The sequence below is a fragment of the Leguminivora glycinivorella genome, chromosome 4 (genome assembly GCF_023078275.1).
Source record: "Leguminivora glycinivorella isolate SPB_JAAS2020 chromosome 4, LegGlyc_1.1, whole genome shotgun sequence".
NCBI classification, from domain to species: domain Eukaryota; kingdom Metazoa; phylum Arthropoda; class Insecta; order Lepidoptera; family Tortricidae; genus Leguminivora; species Leguminivora glycinivorella.
The window spans coordinates 28156651-28179694 of record NC_062974.1 but is presented as its reverse complement, the minus strand read 5'-3'; the positions used below and the strand labels follow the sequence as shown (position 1 = coordinate 28179694).

Genomic DNA, 23044 nt, shown 5'->3' with positions numbered 1-23044 from the left:
CAGGCTTTACAGGCTTATATAAACACAAACTAATTTCTTTCATTATTTATTACAACGTCATAGACTAAAACCCTTTGTACTGTAAATAATAAAAATATATCAATTAAAAATCACTCCGGCTCATTGCTGTACTGCAACGGTATGCCCTTCCTTCCCTGCTCCGCTAGTTTCACTTCAGTCTCGCCCAGTTTCTGCTCCAGTCCCTGCCAGGAGCGCTCTTGTAAATTCTGCCCAATGTTCTCTAATGCCCAGTTGGTTTTTGCTTCTAATTCCATGCCGTTTCCATCATGGTTCAGTTTAGTCTCTCTGATTTTTCCTGTTATTAGACTTACATCTGTCAATTCTTTCACATGGTCAATATCACAGTAGTATTTTCTACCAGGGAGTAGGTCTCCGTAATCGGTGACGTGGGTGGTGAAATAAGGCTCTCTGTTGGAGTTGAGAGCAACTTCCAGCTCAAACGGGTACACTATGGGTTTGTAGAAGTCGCGGTTGCTGTAGAGATCGTTTTCAGGGCAGGCTACCATTACGTAGATGTCAATCTGAAAAGAAACAATGATTATTCTGTAGTAAATATTTTTAGTACAGATGGTGTTTTTTTTACGCACTAGTGCGAGAAGTGGTTCATCATTTGTCAGGTCGAAACTTCGGAGGGCCATCTATACTGAAAAACGTCGTACGATACACGTGCGAAATTCGTAACTCGTGTCGATTTAAAATACTCCCTTCGGTCGTGTTTTAATACTTTTACTTTATCTCCACTCGTTTCGAACTTCCTTTTTTACGCACTTGTATCGTAATGTACTATTTCAGTACAGATGGCGCTTTTTAGGGTTCCGTACCTCAAAGAGGAAAAACGGAACCCTTATAGGATCACTCGTGTGTCTGTCTGTCCCTCTGTTACAGCCGATTTCTCCGAAACTACTGGACCGATTTACTTGAAATTTGGCACACGTATGTAAACCTGTGGCCCAAAGACGGACATGTAATTTAATTAAATGAAATTTTATCATAGGGGTCACTTTTGGGGGGTAAACTTGAAAATTAAAAATCAAAGTTATTAAAACTATATTGTGTTATATATGAAATGAAAGAGCATTTTATGAGCATTTGAAATATATTTTTTTTTAATTTTTAATTTTGGTATTTTAGAAGTAATTTAAGAAAATAGACAAAAAATGACCATTCCCCCCCCTTATCTCCGAAACTACTTAGCGTAAAATTTTCAAAAAAATACACGAGATAGCCCTCTACCTGTAGATTACAGGAAAACCTATTAGAAATCTACAGTCAAGCGTAAGTCGGACTTACGAGAAAAAAACTCAAATTAAGATTTTCACCCACTGACGCTGCAAGCAGTTACTAAACGTCTTAAAATTTTGTAAGCGTGATGGACAGGTAGAAAGAAATTCATTTCTGTCTTATTCTTTTTAGAAATTGTTCAATTTTTTTTTTCGTTTGCCAAAATGACTTAAGTTCCTACTAAAAAGGAGGCGCTTAAGACCGTTTGTAAGTGGACTGAGCAAAATTTTGTTCAAATCGGTCCAAAAAAAGGTCTCTGTTGACGAAAACATAGCATTTGTACCAACGACAGCCCAAATCTGAAGTCCAATTTGCTCTATCTCTTATCGTTTCCGAGATATATACGTAGTCTTGAAAGTGCGAAAAGTTAACTTTGCCATCACAGTCGTTCAGGCGCTCATGAGTTCTTTGTATGGAAAAGTCGAAAACCGACTCGCACTTGACCAATGTTCATAGAACGTTTTGTGGTTTTATACGCGGGTCCGCGACTGACGACGTTCGAATGTTTTGTTCGGAAATGTTTGAGGGTGGTTTCTTTGAAACGTTGCCGGCGGCGGGTGGTTCGACGGGCGAAGGTCACACGCCGCACGCGACGGTCTGTATTCGTTTTGTACAATAGCAACGGACGGCGGGTGGCGTCTTGATATGGAAAATGACTGACTTCACTAAAGCACAGATCAAATAATACTAGTACAGATACCTAATCCCATACTAAAAATGGGCACCGTCCTAAGTATTCTAGACCTGTAGGCTAAATTTAATCCACATTCAAAGAGCTAGATGGCGCTAGTAGCCACGCGTGGCCAACAAAACTCTTATCAGTATCCTACGTCGAAATAGTCATCAAACTGCAACATCTTGCGACATCTGTTTTAGCTATCACGCACTAAACCTATAACGTCACATGGACGTTTAAAGTCGAACATTACTAGATGGCGTTGCCGTGCGGCTTGTATGTGTGCTCGCCGCGTACGTATAATATACTCGCTCTGTCCGCAACACATGCAAGCGGAATTGAATGAACGAGATCCGCGGCGCCCCACCCCGCACCCCACGCCCCGCGCCCCGCGACCACGGCGCCGCGCGCCGGCGACCTTGAGTTGAGAGGCCCCAGCCCCCGACCAAAGGATGCATTGATTTGTTAAAATTTAAAGCACTCGAAAGCAGGCGCGTAGTTACTTAGAAATATAGAAATGAATATTATTACATTTCATCCTTAAGACGATACAGGAGGAGTTAATTCTCCATACAAACGCTCTTGACTATTTATAAGTACCTAGGTAGTACTTAGTTGCTGACGGCGTCGCGTCGAGGTCTTGGCCCACTCCGCCGCAGATCGGCGACCGAGCGCGCATTCGTGTGCGTTCGGAAATCCTAGCCAGTCGGCAATCGTCGCGTCTCATACTTCCATATCGATAAGGTTTGATTTCGCATGCATCGCATCGGTCGTGCATGTGGCAAATGTCGGAAGGATTTCAAAGGCAAAAATCAAAGATGGCGGCTTCAGTGTATGGGATATCGGTCCTACATCCGATATCGGATCGGATAATGTGAAAACGCACTAACGGTGAATGCTTAGGCCGTTTTCACATTATCCGATCCGATATCGGGTGTCAGATCGACATCCTACATCCGATAAACGCTTCCGATAGTGTCGGATGTAGGTCCGATAAAAAGCGTTGTTCCAAATCAATGAAGTATGATTTTGTATCAAAAAGTATTTAAAAAATGTTTTATATTTAATAATTATAAAGCACTATATTCCAAATATTATATTGTAAAATTAAAATAACGGCATAAAAAAATACTCAAGAGTGTCAGGCAAAATAAATAATTTTACATTCAATTATATCTACTAAAAGATGATAAAACTAGTATCCGCAATTCGGACCGATGCATTACAAACTTTTTTTTTCAATGGAAATTGTTCAACTAATTTGAATTTCGATCATTGGCAGCTGTTTAATAGACGACATTTTTGTCACGCACACTACTACAAACGTATACCTACATTATTAACGCACACAAACAAATATTATCGGCCGACACGACAGCTGAATATTCTACGAACACGCGAGCGGGAGCGAGGCTTCCGCGATTTTGGTGACGCAATCATAGACTAAAAAGTTAACCACGCAGATGTGCCATTTTCATTGTTCCTACTAATGTGTTTCACCTCTAATAGATTTGCGAAATATATTTATTTCAATTTGGAAAATTATTAGGTAACTACTTACTACTTTATGAATTATGTTACTATAATATAAAAAAAAGTTAATTTGTTTATTGATTGTTAATAGTTATTGAGTAAAATTGTATTTTTAGCACGCTCACTTTTTGCTGTTTTCTTTGGCCTGGTCATGAAAAAAGAGAACAATGGATACGCTTTGTCCAAAAAAACTGACCGCACTATATATATATATTATTATATATATATAAGTATATATTTGTATTTTAAAGAAGAAGATAAATCTTCAAGAAAAGAGCGTACACCCATCTTAAAGGCCGGCAACGCACCTCCAACACCCCTGGTGTTTCGGGTGTCCATGGGCGGCAGTGATCGCTTACTTTGTATTTTTTAAGTTGTAAATAAATAAATAAATAATTTTGACAGGCGGAATATAATAATGTGTCACATCTGATGGTGGACTTACTACTCTACGCGTAAATTACCGCTTCGCGCACTCCGCGCATCTGTCAGCTTGTGCAGAGTTTCCGTCTGGCAACGTCGCCTATAGTACGTAGTACATATAACTCAATGAACGGAACGCACACAATCGCACCATTTCGTTGGCAGTATACTGTAGATAGTGGCAGCTCCATCTAGTGACAATATGCAATAAAATTTAGGTAGCTCGATACTGTCGCGCGCAGGTTGTTCACGTTGTTGCGTCATAGTCAGTAGCAATATATTACGTGATATTATTTCTTTGAAAATTTCTAAAATAATGCATTAAATTTGTGTTGTCATCGATGTTTGTATTTAATTTATAATGTACTTAATTTATGACGCTTCAAATACCTTTAAATCTAGTTGATAAAAAAATAATAATCGTCAATCGTGACACTTAGCGCCATCTATGACTTCTATTTGGAAATAATTTTGCACTGTTCCGGATGAGACCCCATGACTAAAGATAATGATGAACTCATTGAGGTAATACTAGAGAGGACACTGCGAGCAAAACGTTTGCGCTACAAACATAAGTTCATTGGACTTATGTTTCTGCCTGCACACAAATAAAATGTAAAAATGCCTTCCTGCGCAACAAGATGCTGTTTAAGCCATACGAGAAAATCGAATAAAACTGACGTGTCACATTTAATCGGTTAGTATAATCGGCCTCAAAGTCTATAACAGACTACAGAAGCAGTGTCAAGAGGGGCGACATCGTTTTTCATGACTATGTAAGCCAATACGGGAGCGACAAACACGACCACAACTCGGGCAGGTGAAGTGTGCACTCGACGAACACGTATCGCGCTGATGACGCTTGGCGCGCTTGCTTGCGAGTGTCGCAAACCAAGAGTTGTCGTGGATTTTGCGTCCGTCGAATACCAGTTTGTCCCTGTCCTCGGCAAGCTTTTCCCATGTGTGGACCGGGATGCCAAATGCGTGCATGTCACGTTTGGTGCAATCTTTATAACGTAACATTGGCCGACCAACGTTCCTTTTGGCATCAGCTATGGCACCAAGCATGACACGCCGTGGCAAACGAGCAGGTTGCATTCGATGCACACGCCCCAGCCAGCGCAAGCGTCTCTGCTTTAGCAGCGCATAGAGGCTGGGCAGCTGAGCAATCTCAAGCACCCTCTCGTTCGTGACCTTGTCTTTCCAATTTATGCCTAAAATATTCCGGATGCAGCGCATGTGGAATGCGTTGAGTCGACGCTCGTGCTTGGCGTACGATATCCAAGTCTCAGCCCCGTACAAGAGTATGCTTAGGATGCAGGTTTGATAGACTATTGTCTTAGTTTTCCTTGTTAGGTGTTTATTTTGCCATACTCTTGTACTCAACTTCCCAAACATCGTCGCGGCTTTTCCGATTCGAACGTCGATTTCTACATCCGGAGAAAGGTTATTAGCTATTGTCGACCCGAGGTAACAAAACTTGTCGACTGACTCCAGCGGAGCGCCATCCAACATTATCATCGGTGTTTCCGCGCACCCTTGAGCCAGCACAACAGTTTTCCGGGGATTGATGGACATAGAGAACAGGGCACAGGCACGGGAAAACTTATCCATAATACTCTGGAGCTCTGACTGCGATGTGGCGACGAAGGCTGCGTCGTCGGCAAACAGCAAACTGTCAACGAATAAGTCGTCTCGCTTTCGTTTAGATTTTAGCAAGGAAACGTTGTACAGTTTACCGTCAGCTCTTGTATGCAGATGGATACCCTGTTGGTTGTCGCCAAAAGCAGTTTTGAGCAGCAACGAGAAGAATATACCAAACAGGGTAGGTGCAAGGACACAGCCTTGCCGAACACCTCGACGCACAGAGAACGGGTCAGACACATCGCCGTCGAACACCACTGCTCCCCGCATACCCTCGTGAAAAGACTCTATAAGTCTCAAGAGATTTGGTGGGCATCCGATGTGTTCCAGTACAGCATAAAGACCTTCACGGCTGACCGTGTCGAAGGCTTTATTCAAATCAACGAATGCAACAACCAATGGTGTCCTCTGTTCTCTACACTTTTCCTGGATTTGCCGAAGTGTAAAGATCATGTCTGTCGTGGAACGCTGGGAACGGAATCCACACTGACTTTCGGGATATACGCGATTAGCAAGTTGCTGTAATCTTGACAGTACTACTCGACCAAATAACTTGCCTACAATATTAAGGAGAGAGATTCCCCGGTAATTGTTGCAATCACCACGGTCTCCCTTCCCCTTGTACAGTGTGACGATATTAGAATCGCGCATAATCTTGTGGAAATTTTCCTTCCTCCCAGCATTTCCTCAACAGACTATGAAGGAGCGGACCCACACACTCGAGCTTTACGACGTCGGCTTGAGCGCCATCACTGCCTGGACTCTTTCCACGTTTCAGCTGCTTGACAGCCTTGTGAAATTCCTCTAAAGTGGGTGGTGCATCTAGTCCGAACCAGGTTCCTAACTTTGGCGTGTGAAGTAAGGCCCCTGAGTCAATAGCAACCGGATTCGAATAGAGCTCGGTGTAATGTTCCACCCATCGTCCGAGTTGACGGCGGCTATCTGTAATGACAGTGCCATCCAACTCTTTAAGAGGGGCTGTCTTTTTAGGTACAGGACCTAGAAACTGCTTGATGCCTGAATAAACACCGCTGCATCGGTTAGTATACACGCTATGTTAATCGATCTTTATTTAAGTAATTATTTCAATGAAGGGACGCGCTCCTCAAACGCGAAGCTATCGCTGCCATTTTGTTGAACGAAATCATAGATTAATCGCATCATAATCGCACAGACTTGACATGTAGGTAATGAAGTATAGTAATTGTGATTATATTCTGTTTGTAATATATAAAAGAGAAATGTTAAATTTATTTCACGTTATAATTATGAATACTACACAGTTCTAACACGAGTTGCAATCGATATTTTCATACAATAATAACCTATGATTTTCTTCAAGGGCAATTAAAGTAGGTATATGAAAAAAATCAATAATGTATTTTTGTTTCACTTAGTAGAACTTAAACACAACCACACACTCGAGCTTTACGACGTCGGCTTGAGCGCCATCACTGCCTGGACTCTTTCCACGTTTCAGCTGCTTGACAGCCTTGTGAAATTCCTCTAAAGTGGGTGGTGCATCTAGTCCGAACCAGGTTCCTAACTTTGGCGTGTGAAGTAAGGCCCCTGAGTCAATAGCAACCGGATTCGAATAGAGCTCGGTGTAATGTTCCACCCATCGTCCGAGTTGACGGCGGCTATCTGTAATGACAGTGCCATCCAACTCTTTAAGAGGGGCTGTCTTTTTAGGTACAGGACCTAGAAACTGCTTGATGCCTGAATAAACACCGCTGCATCGGTTAGTATACACGCTATGTTAATCGATCTTTATTTAAGTAATTATTTCAATGAAGGGACGCGCTCCTCAAACGCGAAGCTATCGCTGCCATTTTGTTGAACGAAATCATAGATTAATCGCATCATAATCGCACAGACTTGACATGTAGGTAATGAAGTATAGTAATTGTGATTATATTCTGTTTGTAATATATAAAAGAGAAATGTTAAATTTATTTCACGTTATAATTATGAATACTACACAGTTCTAACACGAGTTGCAATCGATATTTTCATACAATAATAACCTATGATTTTCTTCAAGGGCAATTAAAGTAGGTATATGAAAAAAATCAATAATGTATTTTTGTTTCACTTAGTAGAACTTAAACATAGCACAATGTATGATAGTGCTAAAATTAAACTACTTACCCCCTTATTCATAATTTAACATAATCACATTTCTATCACACCAATACGCCGAAAAGGGACAAACGAACTTTATCGGCTTGATAACTTTAGTGTGCGTTTATGAATAAGGGGGTTAGTATTTTACAAAAAGTATAAAAAAAGGTCTACACTAAGAGTGTCGCGTCTAGGTGGTCATTGGTCGTCTTACTCTAATTTTAATTTTAATATACCATATAATAATTATGTACCTAAATCAATTGTGACGTGTAATATGTAACAATATTATAAATAAATGAGTATGAGTATGACACGGTACCTCCCCACGCATGCGCCGCGCGGTGCCGGCCGGAGCACAGACTTTGTTTGGGGTGTAATTTCTAGTATGTTAGTACATAGTAATTCAATGGATGAATTGTACTTCTGTGAACTGTTTTCGATATACTGAATCGAATATATGATGTAAATTTTTCTTTACTACAATGCAAGTGTTTGAGTACCAAGTTAAAAATTTCACTTTCTTTTTGCCGGTTTCATACAAAAATATCGTTTGACTGTCTCTTTTTTTGGGTAATATCAATATTTATATGGAAACGGATTAAGTCGCGTATAATCTTCTTCCTCTAAGAATTACAATGTAAGTATTTTTGCATTCATTTTGATCAGAGCACAACACAACAGTTCAAAAATCAGTCTACCAGAGCTTCTGAGTTCCGTCGCCGACGACGGGTGACCAAGGGTCAGAAAACCCACGCACCCGCGACCGACAGCGTGTGGCACAGCGGCACACGCGGCTCACATCACATCCAAACGCCGCCGGGCGCGTGTGACGGGCCAGAGAAACCAGGGCCTTAGGGCTAGGTGATTATCGCCGCGCCGCAGAGGACGCGCTGAGGGGGGGGGGCGGTGCCTACAGCAGTTGAAGTTGTATGCATACCTAGCTCACGCACACAGACGCGTCCGCTGGCGCCGCCAGGGGCGGCTCACTCCGCTATCCTATCGCCGCGCTACAAGTATATCCTGGCGGCCGCGAGCTGTGGCCGCGAGTTCGCGGCCTACTCAGGGGTGGCGCACATTCTCACGGAATGCACGTTCGCACTTTCTATTGTTACTTTACGTCGCGAGGTTTTTTAAGCGATGTCCGCGGGTGGAATGGCTAATAATACTTAATTAAATAGACATATTGAATAAAATAAATACCAAAAGATATTCTTATACAGATCTACTACTGATTAAGTCCCACGGAAAAGTTCAATAAGGCTTGTGATGTTGGAACCTTGAACAAAAATATATAAATACAGCGTATATACCTAGAAAGTACTCAAGACTTGAATATAATAATATAACATTTAATGTGAGATGTGAGTATTAATTCGTTTGGATCCATTGGTAACCCTATCACCGGACGCCGCGCACGTGCGGCTCGTTTCTTTGTAAGAATGTTGTAGGTATTTAAAAAGGCGGCATTTCGGAAACATCAAAGCAGTGGGCCTTCTTTACTTGTGCTATTATATATTCTGTGGCGCCGCGCCGGTGTCCACGTGCGCTCTCTGCAGTGTGCGCTGCCGCTGCCACGAAACGTTTACCTACTCCGTGTAATATTACTGATAAAAGAAAGTATTGACATGAATTCACACGTTTCGGAAATGACTGTAGGTATTTTAAATATTTTAGCACAATATGTTTTTTGCCTCTTGTTGCCTATTATACAATATATACATACCTACTATGGCAACTCTATCACAGCGCAGAATATGCAGAAGCCACATGGTGGTCTGCGACAGAAACTCAATAGACATTTTTAGAGTTTTTAAAATAAGTACCTAAGTAGGTACGTGAAGTAACATGGTAAATTAAAAAAATATCATTAGATACTTATTGCGAAGGTGTAAACAATTTCCTTCGTTTTGCCACATATCAATAATTACCTATCTATATTAAATTCATTAATCCGTATACATTACATTTTTACAGTACGGTAATACTCACCCCGTTATTCATAAACGTACACTAAGTTATCAAGCCGATAAAGTTCGGTTGTCCCTTTCCGACGTATTGGTGTGATAGAAAGGGACAAACGAACTTTATCGGCTGGATAACTTTAGTGTACGAAATTTTACATAAAACACCTACTTTAAAATAAAATAAAAAATGTTGAATTTGGTTAACATTATAAAAGACCTCACGCAAGCTGTGCTAATTAGTTCGCGAATTCGTCGAGAGGTGGCGCTAAACACAATTTTATTATGCTCATTAGAGAACCTATACTTCTAGCCTAGCCCAGTCTTTAGACTTATGTGAGTAACGTAAAAGTACCTAATAGTTTTGTAGGTACGGAACCCTCGGTGGGCGAGTCCGACTCGCACTTGGCCGGTTTTTTTACGCACTAGTGCGAGAAGTAGTTCATTTCTTGTCAGGTCGAAACTTCGGAGGGCCACCTGTACTGAAAAATGTCATATGATACACGCGCGAAAAGGAAATTCGTAACTCGTGTCGATTTGATTTATCGCTACTCGTTTTTCGAACTTAATTTTTCCGCAGTTGCATCGTATTTCATGTACTAATGCGACAGTCTGAAGTAGGTATGCGATTTTTTTATTATTATTATCGTACATTTTTACACTACACCAAAAACAAGTATTGTATGTATTTTGTATTTGTATTTACCATTCCTCTAATAAAAGCAACTTACCTCAGGAAAATTAGCCAACTTAGCAACATTGGGCTTGCCAACAGACACGATGTAACTCTTCTTCCCATTAACTTTGCACAGCTGCTTTAGCCTCGAGATGATGTCCTTGGTGTTGGCTCCGAGCTGGCACACCAGGATGCCGATCACTGTGGCGTCCTTACACTTCTCCACGAGGAAGCGACGGCGCTTGAACCAGGAGGTTTCGTCCATACGGGACAGGGTTATGCCGGGGTCTAGGAGATACCATTCTTTTGCTGTGGAATGAAAAGTAAAAAAAAATAAACATGCCAGCTCAATGATTCGAAAGAAAACTTTCTTTAAAGTGGGTGATAGACTTACGAGCAAGTACGCGTACTTAAAGATTTCAAACCGGTTGGATCGTCGACGACTATGCGCGGCGGTTTTAAAGTACGCGTACTTACGTTACGGTACATACAATCGAAAAAGGTCGTCGAGCCTTAAGCACTTAAGTATTCTAATCGCCTAATCTAGTTCCAATTCTAAGTGAGTTTGATCATGATGCTCTTTCAGCAAATAGGATGTGGAGGTAACACAAAGTCAAGCTCATAAGTGTGTATAGCCGCAAAAATTGAGATTTGTTAAGAGGATACGGTAGCGAAAATGCTAAAATGGAAAGGAGCCCCCCTTTCAACTTGGGAATTTCAGTTAAAAATACAAGTGTTATTAACTAGATTTATCGAAAAAAAATTGTCCATTAAGAACAACTCGGTCAAAAGATATTTCAAAAAAATCTTTAAAATCGAGGTTCCACTCTCGACTCTTTCCTCCTTCAAAACTTAATCAATCGGAACGAAATTTGAGAATCTGAATAACAATGAACTAATCTATGTCGGACCGTTTAGCCTTTTTGGTTAATTGTTACCAATCTTGAGTATCACACCTTTTTTTGCGCCACAATAAAAAAGGCCATTTTTGGAAATTTTTGATTGGCTCTAGAGTCTTTAAAAAGCAGAATATCAAAAAAATCAAAACGATCCGACACAGATAAAAATAATAACAATCTGTGTTGAAAAAATCATTGCTCTATCTTCAAAAACCAGGGAGGAAATAGTCGAGAGTGTTTGTATGGAGAATTGACCCCTACCGTATCGTCTTAATCTCTGCTACTTTAGGACTCCAATGAAGATTTTAACATAGAAAGGTGTCGGAAATTTGGGACCTTACATGGCTTGCTATTCTGACAACTCACGCCTATCCATGTTTATGATTTAAATAAATAAAGGAATATGGGAAAATCTCTTACCTGCAACAGATATAGTATAATTAAACAATGTTTGTCCTTTCGAGCCCAAATAGATGCAGACACAGTCCTTGAGGACTTCACTAGCATGCGCCTGGCCACTCGCGTCCCGGACCACTCTGCCCAGAAACCTGTGGTCCTGCTCTTCTATAGAAATGTCGGCTATGTAGTGGTTGGGGTAGTGTGTGAACCAGGCTTTTGTCAGGTTTTCTGTGGAAATAGATATACGGCTCTAAGATTGTGGCTAAGAAATAACTTCAGTTGACTCAAAATGTATGATTATGGTTTTAATTTTGAAGCATTGTTATGAAAATGTGTTTCCAAAAAAAGATGTTTTTAATAACCTGCACCTTCAAAGTCACAAAGTTTTTGGTAAAATAAAATAGTTACAAGTACCACAATGTTAATATTGAAAAATTAAAAGATGACTTGATAAGCATTTTAGTGGGTCAATGTCAGAAGTGATTCTGTTTTTATAGATATTCAAAATCTAGTCTGCCTGGAAAAAAGGAAATTCTGTGAGTTCTGTGACTCTTACTCCACACATAATCTATCAAAGTTACATCAGGACTTTGTTTACCTTTACATTGATAAAACTCTGCATCATAAAACAAGCAAAGTTTCTCATCAACAAAGCTGGGGTTTTCCTTCAGCATTGTCAAAGCAGCTTCCACGTTTAGACTCTGTTTAGGCAGTACCGTGAACACCGGAATATTCCACTTGGAGAAGCAGCTGTGGCCGTAGTGGATGATGGCATCGCCTTTCACATGCATGGCTGCTACCGTGTCTACACAGCAGCTGGAGTAGGTAAGGATTTTTTAAGGAAATTATTTATTAAATAGCTAATGAATATATGGCACTGACTGGAAAATGTGTATAAGAATAAGAACAAGTTTACCGTGTGAAACAAGATTTTTTTAATTACATAATCCCAATGGCTCTCCACTTTGGGTACACAATGCTGTGTGTGTGTACATAAAGCAATATCTTGTGTGGTATCTACTGTCATAATGATAGTATTTTGTTCTACGTTTAAAATGTAGTGTGTTATAACTATCCTCATCAAAGCAAATTAAAATTAGATACTGAATTAGAATAGATCTACCTGCCTGTAAAAATAGTCTCCAAACAAATCTAGTAAACCTTGTTTCACTCACACAAGAGGTAGAGTAATGCAGTCAGAGTTTATTACCTTGCATATGACGTGTCTCCGAGAATGTACAAGTCAACATCAACTCTGTTCTTTATTTCCTCGTAAATCTTCACGCTGACACCCAACAACTCGTCTGGGAACTGCAAACATACCTACAAAATATTTCTTTTAATATCTATTGCACAAGAATGGCACAAAGGGCATCTATTCATTATTTCGTGTTTATTCTCAGGTTTAGCTTACCCTTTCATATTTGTTGTCCTCGATCCATTTGCACGTTGGAATGATATCAAACTGCGACACCACATCGTCGATGTATCCATCACTATTTGTTACTTCAATTTCTCTTTCAATACAGATTTTCCCGTCTGTTGTAAAGTTAGCCATTATTTACGAAAACAATAATACTATGGAATAATACGAAGCCATACATAACCTCAACCACTCTAACTCGTAAATGACGTTTGCTGTCACTAGCATTGTCACAGATAAGATACCTTCGATTACAATACTGAACAATAGAAGTGCAGCCAACAATACAATAAAAATCATAAAATATAGTCTGGCAATCACAAGTTTTGAGTCAAATAACTAGGAAAACTCTCTAGGTTCGTGGGAAAATTAAAGTTATACTCATCCATTATTTCGAGTGATAGTACGTGGTTATATACAGTATGATTCTCTCTGGTTGTTTGATTGTGGTTTGAAATGACAGGCCAAATGATAATAAGCAAATTCAGATTTCTGATAATTTTATTAAATAAACCTTAACAAACAATACAAAATCATGCCCTAGTAACCTTCATCACTAATTGTAATAGTGTATGAAGGGTAAGCATCCTTGATAAGTTTAGCAGCTTCTTCATGATCGGCTTTGCCATAGCCTTGTGAGTAGCCATAAATATGAATCTTCTTGTTATCAGGCTCATGAGATATCCTGCCTCCTCCCAAAGGCTCACAATCTAGCGGTTGTAGTTTTTCTTGTACCTGAAGCAAACATCAAGAAGATAAGTTCAGTTAGTATCAAGTATGACCATGAAATACATACAATCATTACTAGATAATTTAAATTCATTTAATAGTACCTAATAGTGTAATTTACCTCATCATAGATATCCGAATGGTAGTTGCACCTTTGGTAGCCTCTTACAATTGTGATGGAAGGCTCTTGATTGTTTTGTTCCTTACCATGTACTTTGATCAAAATGTATTTGAATACACCGGAAGGATCTATGTCCACCTTTGGTACGGCTTTTAACGATTCGGACATGCTTCTGGCTAGGCTTAGTTGTTTTAGATCTGCTGCAATTAAATAAAAATACTAAGTTAATAAGTGCGGTAATAACAGGTAGAGGTTAGGATTTGAAACGATATATTATTTTCGCAGATATAAAAGTGACAAAGGTGGTTGTAGAAGAAATGGATACGTTACCAGATGTTAACAATTTGATTTGGTTGGAAAACAGAAAGAGAGTTCTAAAATTTGTTAAATAATACGAAGGAATCTTCATTCGTGAAAACTACAAGATTTTTTTCATGTTTTGACAACGACAACTGATATGTTTTGGTGGAATGAAACGTAATGGAATAAAATGCCTTACATATTGACTTTATTCTTGCCCTAATCACCCCAGAAATTTATAAATAATGATAAAAAAATATATTTCAGGTTTAAATTTCATAAAATTTATATTTATGTATAACATTATTTCCGAAAATATCGCATGTGTCCTGCTTGTAACGGAAAAACAAAAGCAGTGCACTGTTAAACATAAATGGTCCTTAAAAATGTCAAAATATTGCCAAGCTATACTGACTCTTACTAGTATCATTTATAGTCGTTTTTATATTAGCATATTTGATATACAATTTTGATAAACAAGAGTTATTTTCAGTATGATGCCGACAAGAAAAAAAAAACAATAATCAAAAGTCAAAAATAAAAATGGCTGCAGCTGGATGGGTGCTGGATGGTAGTGATTACTGATTACGCTAGTGCATAAAATAAGCTTTATCGAAGCTTTACGGCTATTTGTTGTTGAAGTTTGTTCTTAATCCAGTAACCATGAATAAAATGGACTCAACTCTTACAAGTAAGTGTCTATTTAACATCTGTAATGTAAATAAGTTCTTATAAAAAATAGTTTGCAAGGCCGTATCATATTACTCATTGAGTTTATTTACATTATGCTATTTAATCAGGTGTTTTTCAGTTGTTTATTACAGGTTTCACGCATTAAATACTACAATGAGCACATTTCTACTTTGAAATTACAATTATTCTTTTTGCATGTGGTGTTTTTCCAAGTTTTTGACTGAATTGTGTTGATTTAGGCATGTGGGTGAGTTTCTTCACGGCGGCAGGGATTCCGTCGGACGTGTCTGCGTCGTACGCGCTGACGTTCGCGGAGAACCGCATCCAGAACGACATGCTGCTGGACCTGAACAAGGAGTACTTGCGGGACATGGGCATCACTCGGATGGGAGATGTTATTGCCATACTGCGGTGAGTGTTAAACTAGTTATGATGAATTAATCAGAATTATCAGCAATGTGTGGAAGACCTAGGCGAACTGTTCTCAACCAAAATAGGAAATATTACAAAAAGGCCAGGTCAGAAGTACTCAAAACCAATGAGCATGTATGAAAGTGTTTGAAGCGAAAGTAGTTTGTCAGGATTGTAGCAGATGGAAGTTTGTGATCTCTACTGACCCCTCTGGGAAACAGGTGTGATTGTATGTTCATTGTTCCACTAAAACTACTGCTTTTAGGTAACAATATTGGTTTCAACAACAGGCTTAGCCTGATTTGATGCTAACCTTTTTGCCTATATTGTTTCTATGGTTGATGAATTTAGTAATTTGAGAGCATTCACTTGTACAGAGTCTGTCCGGAAAGTGAAGTCGTGAAATGTATGGGGCCTAATACATTCCATGACTTTTCACTTTCCGAACAGACTAGTTGGCATAACAGGCATAAATGTCTGCTAACATGGATATTTTCCTTGTGTTCACTACTTACAATTAATACATGTTAAAATCTTAATGTTAACAACAAGATATAACAACCAACCATTCATCCATCATTGAAGAATTAAATGAATACCAAATAATTTCAATAAAGTTCAAAACATGTTGAAGAAGGAGAAACAAATGGTTTCACTGTTATGAAAAGCAATTTTTAATCATTCCTTAACCCTTCGAGTCCCAGCGACATCATATGATGTCGGTAAAATATAAGTAAATACATATAGATGCTTGGGGCTCGAAGGGTTAAGTGACCAAATAAAGTTACTATGACACAATTCTCATCAACAGACACGCGAAGCAAGTGCACGAAAACCTGGCGCGCGACAAGGTGCTCGGCAGCACTGTTAATGTGGTCCCTGTGGCTGCCATCACCGGCCACGCCACTATCACACAGAACAAACCCTCGTCCCGTGAGTCTATAATATTCTGCTTATCTATCCTTCAATGACGTAATTGGCAAAACTGACGCTATTTTAAATTAAAATTGGAAATCAAATATAGGAATTTAGCTGCTAGCTCTGAATTGAAAAGTTATCGTAGATACACTTTTACCCTTATACATACATTTTGTATGGAATTGTGTGCTATATAATTTATTTATTTATTTATTTAATAAGTTTACATGGCATTACAGCATAACACACACCGAGTAAACTAACATTGACAAAAAAAATACAATTTACAAAAAAATATTATAACGACACACAGTTACTTAAAAATATGATACACCAACCGTGGAAGGCCTATCATCCATCGTCTTGCATGTCATGTCATGAGTTTAGATTTTAGGGCTAAACATTTCATTCTTAAAACATATTTTAAATGTCCATTTATTTTACCTGAAATACAATCCAGTCTTTTCCATTATAATCATGATTTTTTGTCAAAAATACAATAAAAGTCCTGTATATAAAAAACTAAAATAGTGATGAGTAATTTATGACTGATACAGCCGCGAGTCGCATGCTGGAGCACTACACGCGCAACGCCCGCGAGGCGGCCGTGTCGCCCACGCACCAGAAGAAACGCAAGAGCGATGAAGGGTGAGTCTCCTATTATGGCTCATTCTATTATATAGCCTCTTCTTCTGAAAACGGTCTGGTATTTTTGGTTGTTTGTTTAGATGTAGTCGTGTAGTTCAGTGTGCCTGTTGGTGTTGGCAAAGGCCTCCTCCAGATCTTTCCAGTATTTCCTCTGCCTGGCCAGTCTAGTCCAGAAAGGCCCTACAGTGGTTATAATTTCGTCCTCCCATCGTTTGAGTAGCTCATACATCAATATAAAAATTGTCATGAAATTGATGAAACCATTGTGACATAGTTAAAAACCCGCAGAGAGAGAGAGCAAAAGGCCTAAAAGTAAGAACTCACAAAACATAAAGAAAAGAAGAATATTTAACATAGATAAAAAAAAAACATTAAAGATTTTTTCTGTTACTGCTAAGAAATATACAGAAAAGCGTCCGAATTTTTGACACTTCTGCGTAATCTGAGCATTTATATGTATTTGTTCGAGCAATCGAGAATCGAGATGCGAGCGGGCAACGCTTCGCAGAACGTACTTTAATGAAATTTCCTGTAAAACGGGTAAACGGTGTATAAAATTTGAAGCTAATAGAAGGTGCAGTTACATTTACAATATACCTAATATACAGGCTGTATTTTGATAGCGGGTCAGTAAGGGCAGCTATGAGATCCCATGGTCCTACGCGAAAATGGTCTAAGGAGACCATCCCTCGATTTCCAATTGATGAAAAATGGCATTTATAGATTTTGGAAAAATCAAAAAAACACCACGTGAAAAAAAAATTTTTTTCATACAAATTGTATGGGAAAAGTTTCGCGATTTGTGACTTTTCTAGCCGGAAAATTTTAACAAGCTTTTGATCCTGGGTAGGAATGGGGTCGATTAGCGTCAAAAAAAAAAGTTTGTCAAAAATGCCCTTTTTCTCGCACCCTGTATGCTTTTTCCAAAATCTGTAAATGCCATTTTTCATCGATTTGAAAGTCTCGTTAGATCATTTTCGCGTAGGACCACGGAATCTCAGAGCAAAATACACCCTGTATATGTGGCTTTCTAGAGAAGGAGAGCCATATATGATGAAAACCCGCATATTCGATAAGTAGTTTTAAATTGAACCTTATTAATAACGTAAGTCAAATAATTATGAATATCATCATCTATTTGTTCTATAGATAGTTTTGATACCAAAAATGACGAGTTTATTTTGTTCCTTGTTTGATTTCAGGATAGAGACAGTAGACGTAAAGAAATCCCGTCTCATCAGATTCGCGTCGCCGTCGCCGCAGCCCGCGGCCGCAGAAGGTAATTAATTTCAAAACATCGCGGCTTCATCACCTCGTTACACCGGAACTAAATCCGTACCTTGCTTGTCAAATTGGTTTCCTCACTGTAAAATATTCACTCTGACCTTCAATTATTTTTTAGTTACACAAACGAAAACGGTGTTCGCAAGACTCGGACAGACGGACGCCCCAGCAGTCGCAGGACCCAGACTCAAACTCGTCAAACCTACTGCAGTGGCCACCAAAGATGTCAAACCCATCTTCGCTCGCCTCGGATCCAAAGATGACTCCGAACCAATCATGCCTGTGCAAAAAGACGCTTTGAAATATGAGGGCATACTGAAAAGCCCACCCGCTGCGAAAACTGTAACAATCACTACCTCTAAGAACAGCATTCGCAGAATAGCATGCACTATGAGAGCTGATGAGCAACCGGTCAGCGTTAAGGAGAAACTAGCTGTAACTAAGTCTAAATCAGTAAAGTTCTCAAATCACGTGGAATATAAAGAAATAGAAGCGGTACAGAAAACACAGCCTAGATTTGTGCAGAAAAGTCAGCCGAAGCAGACAGTTTTCAATAAACCGGAGAGGCGGTTATCTATGCCTGTGGTCGATAATTCTAGTGTGAAAGCTCGCTTGGGGGTGAAGAATGGGGTCAGCGCGGCGCCAGTCCAGAGTAATAATATAACGATAACGAAGAATGTGTTTAAGAGGTTAGGTGTATAATGTATAGTGTGAACTTGGACATTGGTGCTAAGTTACTTTTATTGAAGTGAAATTTGGTTTTTGGACATTTCCAGGTGCTGTAACCTAGCACTGTAACATTTATCTTCTGAGAACGCAAAATACCATGATTTTTGCATATGTGAAGTATAGAGAGGCAAATAAAATAAAAAAAACATTTAGTGCCTGCAAATATTGTGCAGGCACTTGGCATGCTAATGGTCAGATTAGACGTCAAAATAGAACCGTCTAGATCTTTTATTATATGAAATTGTACGTAAGTTACGTATAGAATTATATTTGTCTGGGATACATTTCCTAGTCGTTGTGATATAATAAGTTAATTTATGTTTTGCATTTGTGTGTTTTTTTTTAATTAAGTGTATCATAGCTTCATAACTCTCCTAAGGTTTAATTTCTATTGTTCATCACATCTTGTAATAGTTATAATTTGCACAATTATCAAGATAGATTTCCTTATCTAGGGGAACATCTCTATAGGTATAATTTGAATCTCTACTATAAATAAATCTTACTGAATCAGGAATTCAAGAAATAACAGTTTTAGTTTTATTATTGGTAATAGTACTAATAGTAGTCTTACTATTTGTTTTTTAACCGAATTTATATCTGTACAAAACAGGTTTCAAAGGTAGTCGCGTTCAGTTAAATCTACACACACTGACAAAAATATCTAAACATCTTTGCTCATAAATCTCATAATATTATAGATACAGATGTAATGCGAAAAGCTTTTCCTTTTTATTTTTTACGAAAACGTTTGTATTTGTCATACTATTTCAGTCAGTCTCAGTACAAGTCGCTGTATGAACTAGCATGACAAATAAGAACGTTTTATTAAAAAATACGAAAGTGGCATCGATTGCAGACGTTTCTGCTAATCATCAGAAGTTAAAAATACGAAAGTGTTCAGATGTCTTTCTTCATGTAAAGGTGTAGATTTAACTGAACACCTCTTCATAATATGTTTAATATACAGTCGAGTTCATAAATATGTGTACATTTCTTCACCTTAACTCTATGCAATAAGGTAAAAAATGTACACATATTTATGAACTCGACTGTACTAATAACTCACCCTATTATATTAATGTATCTTAGAACAGCTTTGTTTAGTTTTTTTTCCTTTATAGTTATAACAAAAGTAAAAAAAACTAAATGAGAAACTGGAAAGCTTGAATATACGCAAACTGGACAAAGTGTATTGTTCGTGAAGTCAAATAAAAAATCTATCCTTTATATTTTTCCAAAAAAGCTAAATTATGTGGAAGAACATAAAATCAAAGTCATCAAAATGTGACCTACCGATATTATTTGTTAGGAGACTTGTAAATACTTCTACAATTTTATTGTAAAGTTTGTGACCAGCTATTGGCTGCCATTTATTTGAATTTTACATTACATACTAAATTGGAAATGTACAGCTATTATAATGTTTAACATAGGATGTTAGTTGTAAGGTTTACTGAAGGACATTTTGTATTTTCTAAATAGTTTGGTTCTCAATAAATTAACACAATGTTACAAATTTTGTTTTATTTTTATCTCAAACCGCAATAAGAGTTAAGTACTACTTACCTACTGGTCTTAAACTGAATTTACACCTCTAAGTGAGACGCAAGTATGCATAAGAGTAGAGATGGGCCGAATATTCGGTAAATATTCGGTATTCGGCATATTCGGCAAGGTTTTCAATGTTCGTATTTGGCCGAATAATTCGGTTGCTTTGTCGAATATTTACCGAATAAACAAAGTAAAAAAATAATGAAGATCTTACGTATTCCTTTGGATAATAAGCTCCTATTTTAGTAGCTTTCTAAGGAACTACTAAAAAGAGATAATTGCCTATGCGTCAAAATACAAATACAAAGTTGAAAAAACCGTAGTTTAAGAGTTGAGAAGAGTTTAGAGTTATTTTAACTAAGTTTTAGTTAAATCCACTAAATCGTAATAACATATGTAGTTCTAATAGTAACATGTGTAACCAAATTTATCAATCATTTAATAGTTTTTTTCTTGACATCCGCTTTCTAAATTCCCAAGATCCGTGAGCCTACTCAAATTAAAGACTTAAGACCCATAAGTATATTACCTTGTCTCTCTAAAGTCCTAGAAAAAGTGGTTTGTCAACAATTAACTGATTATTTAGAAAAAAATAACATATTACCAGTATATCAGTCAGGCTTCCGCAAGAACATTGGGACGGCCACAGCACTGCTCGACGTTACTGATAATATCTTGGCAGCTCAGGACCGGGGACAAGGTACCATTCTAACATTATTAGATTTTTCTAGGGCTTTTGATACGATAGATATTTCGCTCTTGTTGTCAAAGCTGTCATACTACGGGTTTGAAATGGACAGCTTGAAATGGTTCGCAAGTTACTTAAGTAATCGGAGCCAGCTAGTGGAATTGCAAGCCTCCAATGGCAGGGCAATTGTGTCCGAAATACTTCCGGTTACAAGAGGCGTGCCGCAAGGCTCTATTTTAGGTCCAGTTTTGTTTATATTATACAGTCGTGACATAATACAGGCAATTAAACATTGTAACTACCATATCTATGCCGACGACTTACAGCTTTACGTCCCGTGTAGTTTGCATAATATAGACTCAGGAATTCGAAAGTTAAACGAAGATCTTGAGCGCATTGCTGGATGGTCACAATCAAACGCACTTACTCTAAACCCTCTAAAGTCTAAATTCATGTTATTGGGTACAAAAAAACAAGTACAGAGGATGTCTGAAAGTAATTTTGAAGTGCGCATCAACGGTAATGTCCTGGAACGTGTTGAAGAGACTAGAAACCTGGGGCTTCTTATGGACGAGGAACTAAGGTTTGAAAAACATGTGCTCTGTGCGGTCCGAAATTGCTTTTATAGACTTAAGCTACTTTATAGAATAAGATACTTCCTTAGTATTGAGCTTAGGGTGAGGTTATGCGATGCACTTGTTCTTTCACAGTTTGATTACTGCGATACAGTATATGGGCCACGCCTTCTGTCGCGTACTCAGAGATTAATACAAAGAGTGCAAAACGCCTGTGCGCGTTATTGTTTTGATATCCCTCCACGAGCGCATGTAACGCCATATTTAAATAAGAACTCCATTCTAAAAATGTCCACGCGGCAAAAGATCCATTTAGCGTCGCTTATGTTCGGCATTGTTCACCATCAGATACCTTCGTACCTTTACGATAAGCTGACATGGGCGCACAACTCCAGATCCTCAGAGGTTAGGACGTCTAGGTACCTGCAACTTGTCTGTCCTCGTCATCACTCAGCGGCCTTTCGTGGTTGTTTCCAGTACGCTGGTATGAAGATCTGGAATGACTTGCCTCCACCAATCCGTTCGCTGAAGTCGTTAACTGGTTTCAAGTCAAACTGTCGTGCGCACTTTTTACAAATTCAAACGGAAACTTTCACGTAGCATGTCTTTCACTTACACATTTATACATTCTCACTCACTTATACATTTTCACTATACGAGTACCTACCTACTTTGTTTTCTGTGGCAAAAATTTAAATTTTGAACTGCGGTTCACTAACACAGTTGGTATTGTTGTCCTACCGTCAAAATATTTTATAAATTCTTCTGTTTTTTTTTTTTTTTTTTTTTTTTGTAACGGCTGTTGTGTTTTTTATTTTTTATAATTTGATTTTGTATGTTTATTTTAATTATTCTTTTGTTTTTTTTTTCTTAATTGTTTTTATGTGTCGTTGGCGTACGTGCCGCCACTAAACCTAGGTCCTCACAGAAAACCAGCGCTGCGGGTTGCCGTGGCACCATGCTGAGTGAGGGTCCTATTTAGCGTCCATTGTATGTTTTGTTTGCATGCCTTCTTCTTTTTGTGTGTACCATGTTGTGACGTTAAATAAATGAATTCTATTCTATTCTATTCTAAATATTCGTATTCGGCAAAGTCCATATTCGGCCCATCTCTACATAAGAGTGAGTGGCATATATCTGCATCTCTATCTGCATTATAACTTTTCGGTAGCGTCAAAATACTTGCCATCATTCTTGAAACAAAAACTCATCTCTACAATAAATATTACCCACAGCAGCGGTTCTCAAACTTATTTTCCCATGGAACCCTTATAAAAAGCAAAATATCTGATGGAACCCTTAATTAAATGAATAAAAAAAATAGTTTAAAA

At 38.4% G+C, this 23044-nt stretch overlaps 3 protein-coding genes across 4 annotated transcripts; 1 reads left to right on the top strand and 2 right to left on the bottom strand.

Annotated features, from left to right (window-relative positions):
- Positions 1 to 30: 30 nt before the first annotated feature.
- On the bottom strand, positions 31 to 13267 carry LOC125225051 (2-(3-amino-3-carboxypropyl)histidine synthase subunit 2). The gene is made up of 6 exons (XM_048128563.1): positions 13055 to 13267; positions 12851 to 12963; positions 12239 to 12456; positions 11662 to 11868; positions 10398 to 10651; positions 31 to 542 (listed from the first exon to the last, which is right to left on the bottom strand). Exons 1-6 carry the CDS (start codon positions 13196 to 13198, stop codon positions 111 to 113), a joined length of 1368 nt encoding a protein of 455 aa, XP_047984520.1. The 5' UTR covers positions 13199 to 13267; the 3' UTR covers positions 31 to 110.
- Positions 13268 to 13546: 279 nt separating this feature from the next.
- Positions 13547 to 14399, bottom strand: LOC125225063 (14 kDa phosphohistidine phosphatase-like). 2 transcript variants are annotated; one of them, XM_048128580.1, is made up of 3 exons: positions 14244 to 14399; positions 13914 to 14110; positions 13547 to 13798 (listed from the first exon to the last, which is right to left on the bottom strand). In XM_048128580.1, exons 1-3 carry the CDS (start codon positions 14320 to 14322, stop codon positions 13604 to 13606), a joined length of 471 nt encoding a protein of 156 aa, XP_047984537.1. In that variant the 5' UTR covers positions 14323 to 14399; the 3' UTR covers positions 13547 to 13603. The 2 variants fall into 2 exon arrangements, with proteins under 2 accessions (XP_047984537.1, XP_047984536.1); XM_048128579.1 differs by having other exon boundaries at positions 13914 to 14113; positions 14244 to 14383.
- A 349-nt stretch (positions 14400 to 14748) lies between these two features.
- Positions 14749 to 20409, top strand: LOC125225057 (uncharacterized protein C19orf47 homolog). Its single transcript, XM_048128570.1, has 6 exons — positions 14749 to 14904; positions 15146 to 15317; positions 16129 to 16250; positions 16793 to 16883; positions 18086 to 18162; positions 18286 to 20409. Exons 1-6 carry the CDS (start codon positions 14877 to 14879, stop codon positions 18867 to 18869), a joined length of 1074 nt encoding a protein of 357 aa, XP_047984527.1. The 5' UTR covers positions 14749 to 14876; the 3' UTR covers positions 18870 to 20409.
- The last annotated feature ends 2635 nt before the right edge of the window (positions 20410 to 23044 follow it).

Coding starts and splice junctions, on each gene's coding strand:
- LOC125225057 (XM_048128570.1), top strand. CDS start 14,877: ATGAATAAAATGGACTCAACTCTTACAA. Junction 15,318..16,128: donor GATGTTATTGCCATACTGCG/GTGAGTGTTAAA, acceptor TCTCATCAACAG/ACACGCGAAGCAAGTGCACG. Junction 16,251..16,792: donor ACAGAACAAACCCTCGTCCC/GTGAGTCTATAA, acceptor TGACTGATACAG/CCGCGAGTCGCATGCTGGAG.
- LOC125225063 (XM_048128579.1), bottom strand. CDS start 14,322: ATGAAGATTCCTTCGTATTATTTAACAAATTTTAGAACTCTCTTTCTG. Junction 14,114..14,243: donor AATCAAATTGTTAACATCTG/GTAACGTATCCA, acceptor ATTTAATTGCAG/CAGATCTAAAACAACTAAGC. Junction 13,799..13,913: donor ATTCGGATATCTATGATGAG/GTAAATTACACT, acceptor TGTTTGCTTCAG/GTACAAGAAAAACTACAACC.
- LOC125225051 (XM_048128563.1), bottom strand. CDS start 13,198: ATGGCTAACTTTACAACAGACGGGAAAATCTGTATTGAAAGAGAAATT. Junction 11,869..12,238: donor AGAGTTTTATCAATGTAAAG/GTAAACAAAGTC, acceptor CTATTTCCACAG/AAAACCTGACAAAAGCCTGG. Junction 10,652..11,661: donor TTATACTATATCTGTTGCAG/GTAAGAGATTTT, acceptor TTCATTCCACAG/CAAAAGAATGGTATCTCCTA.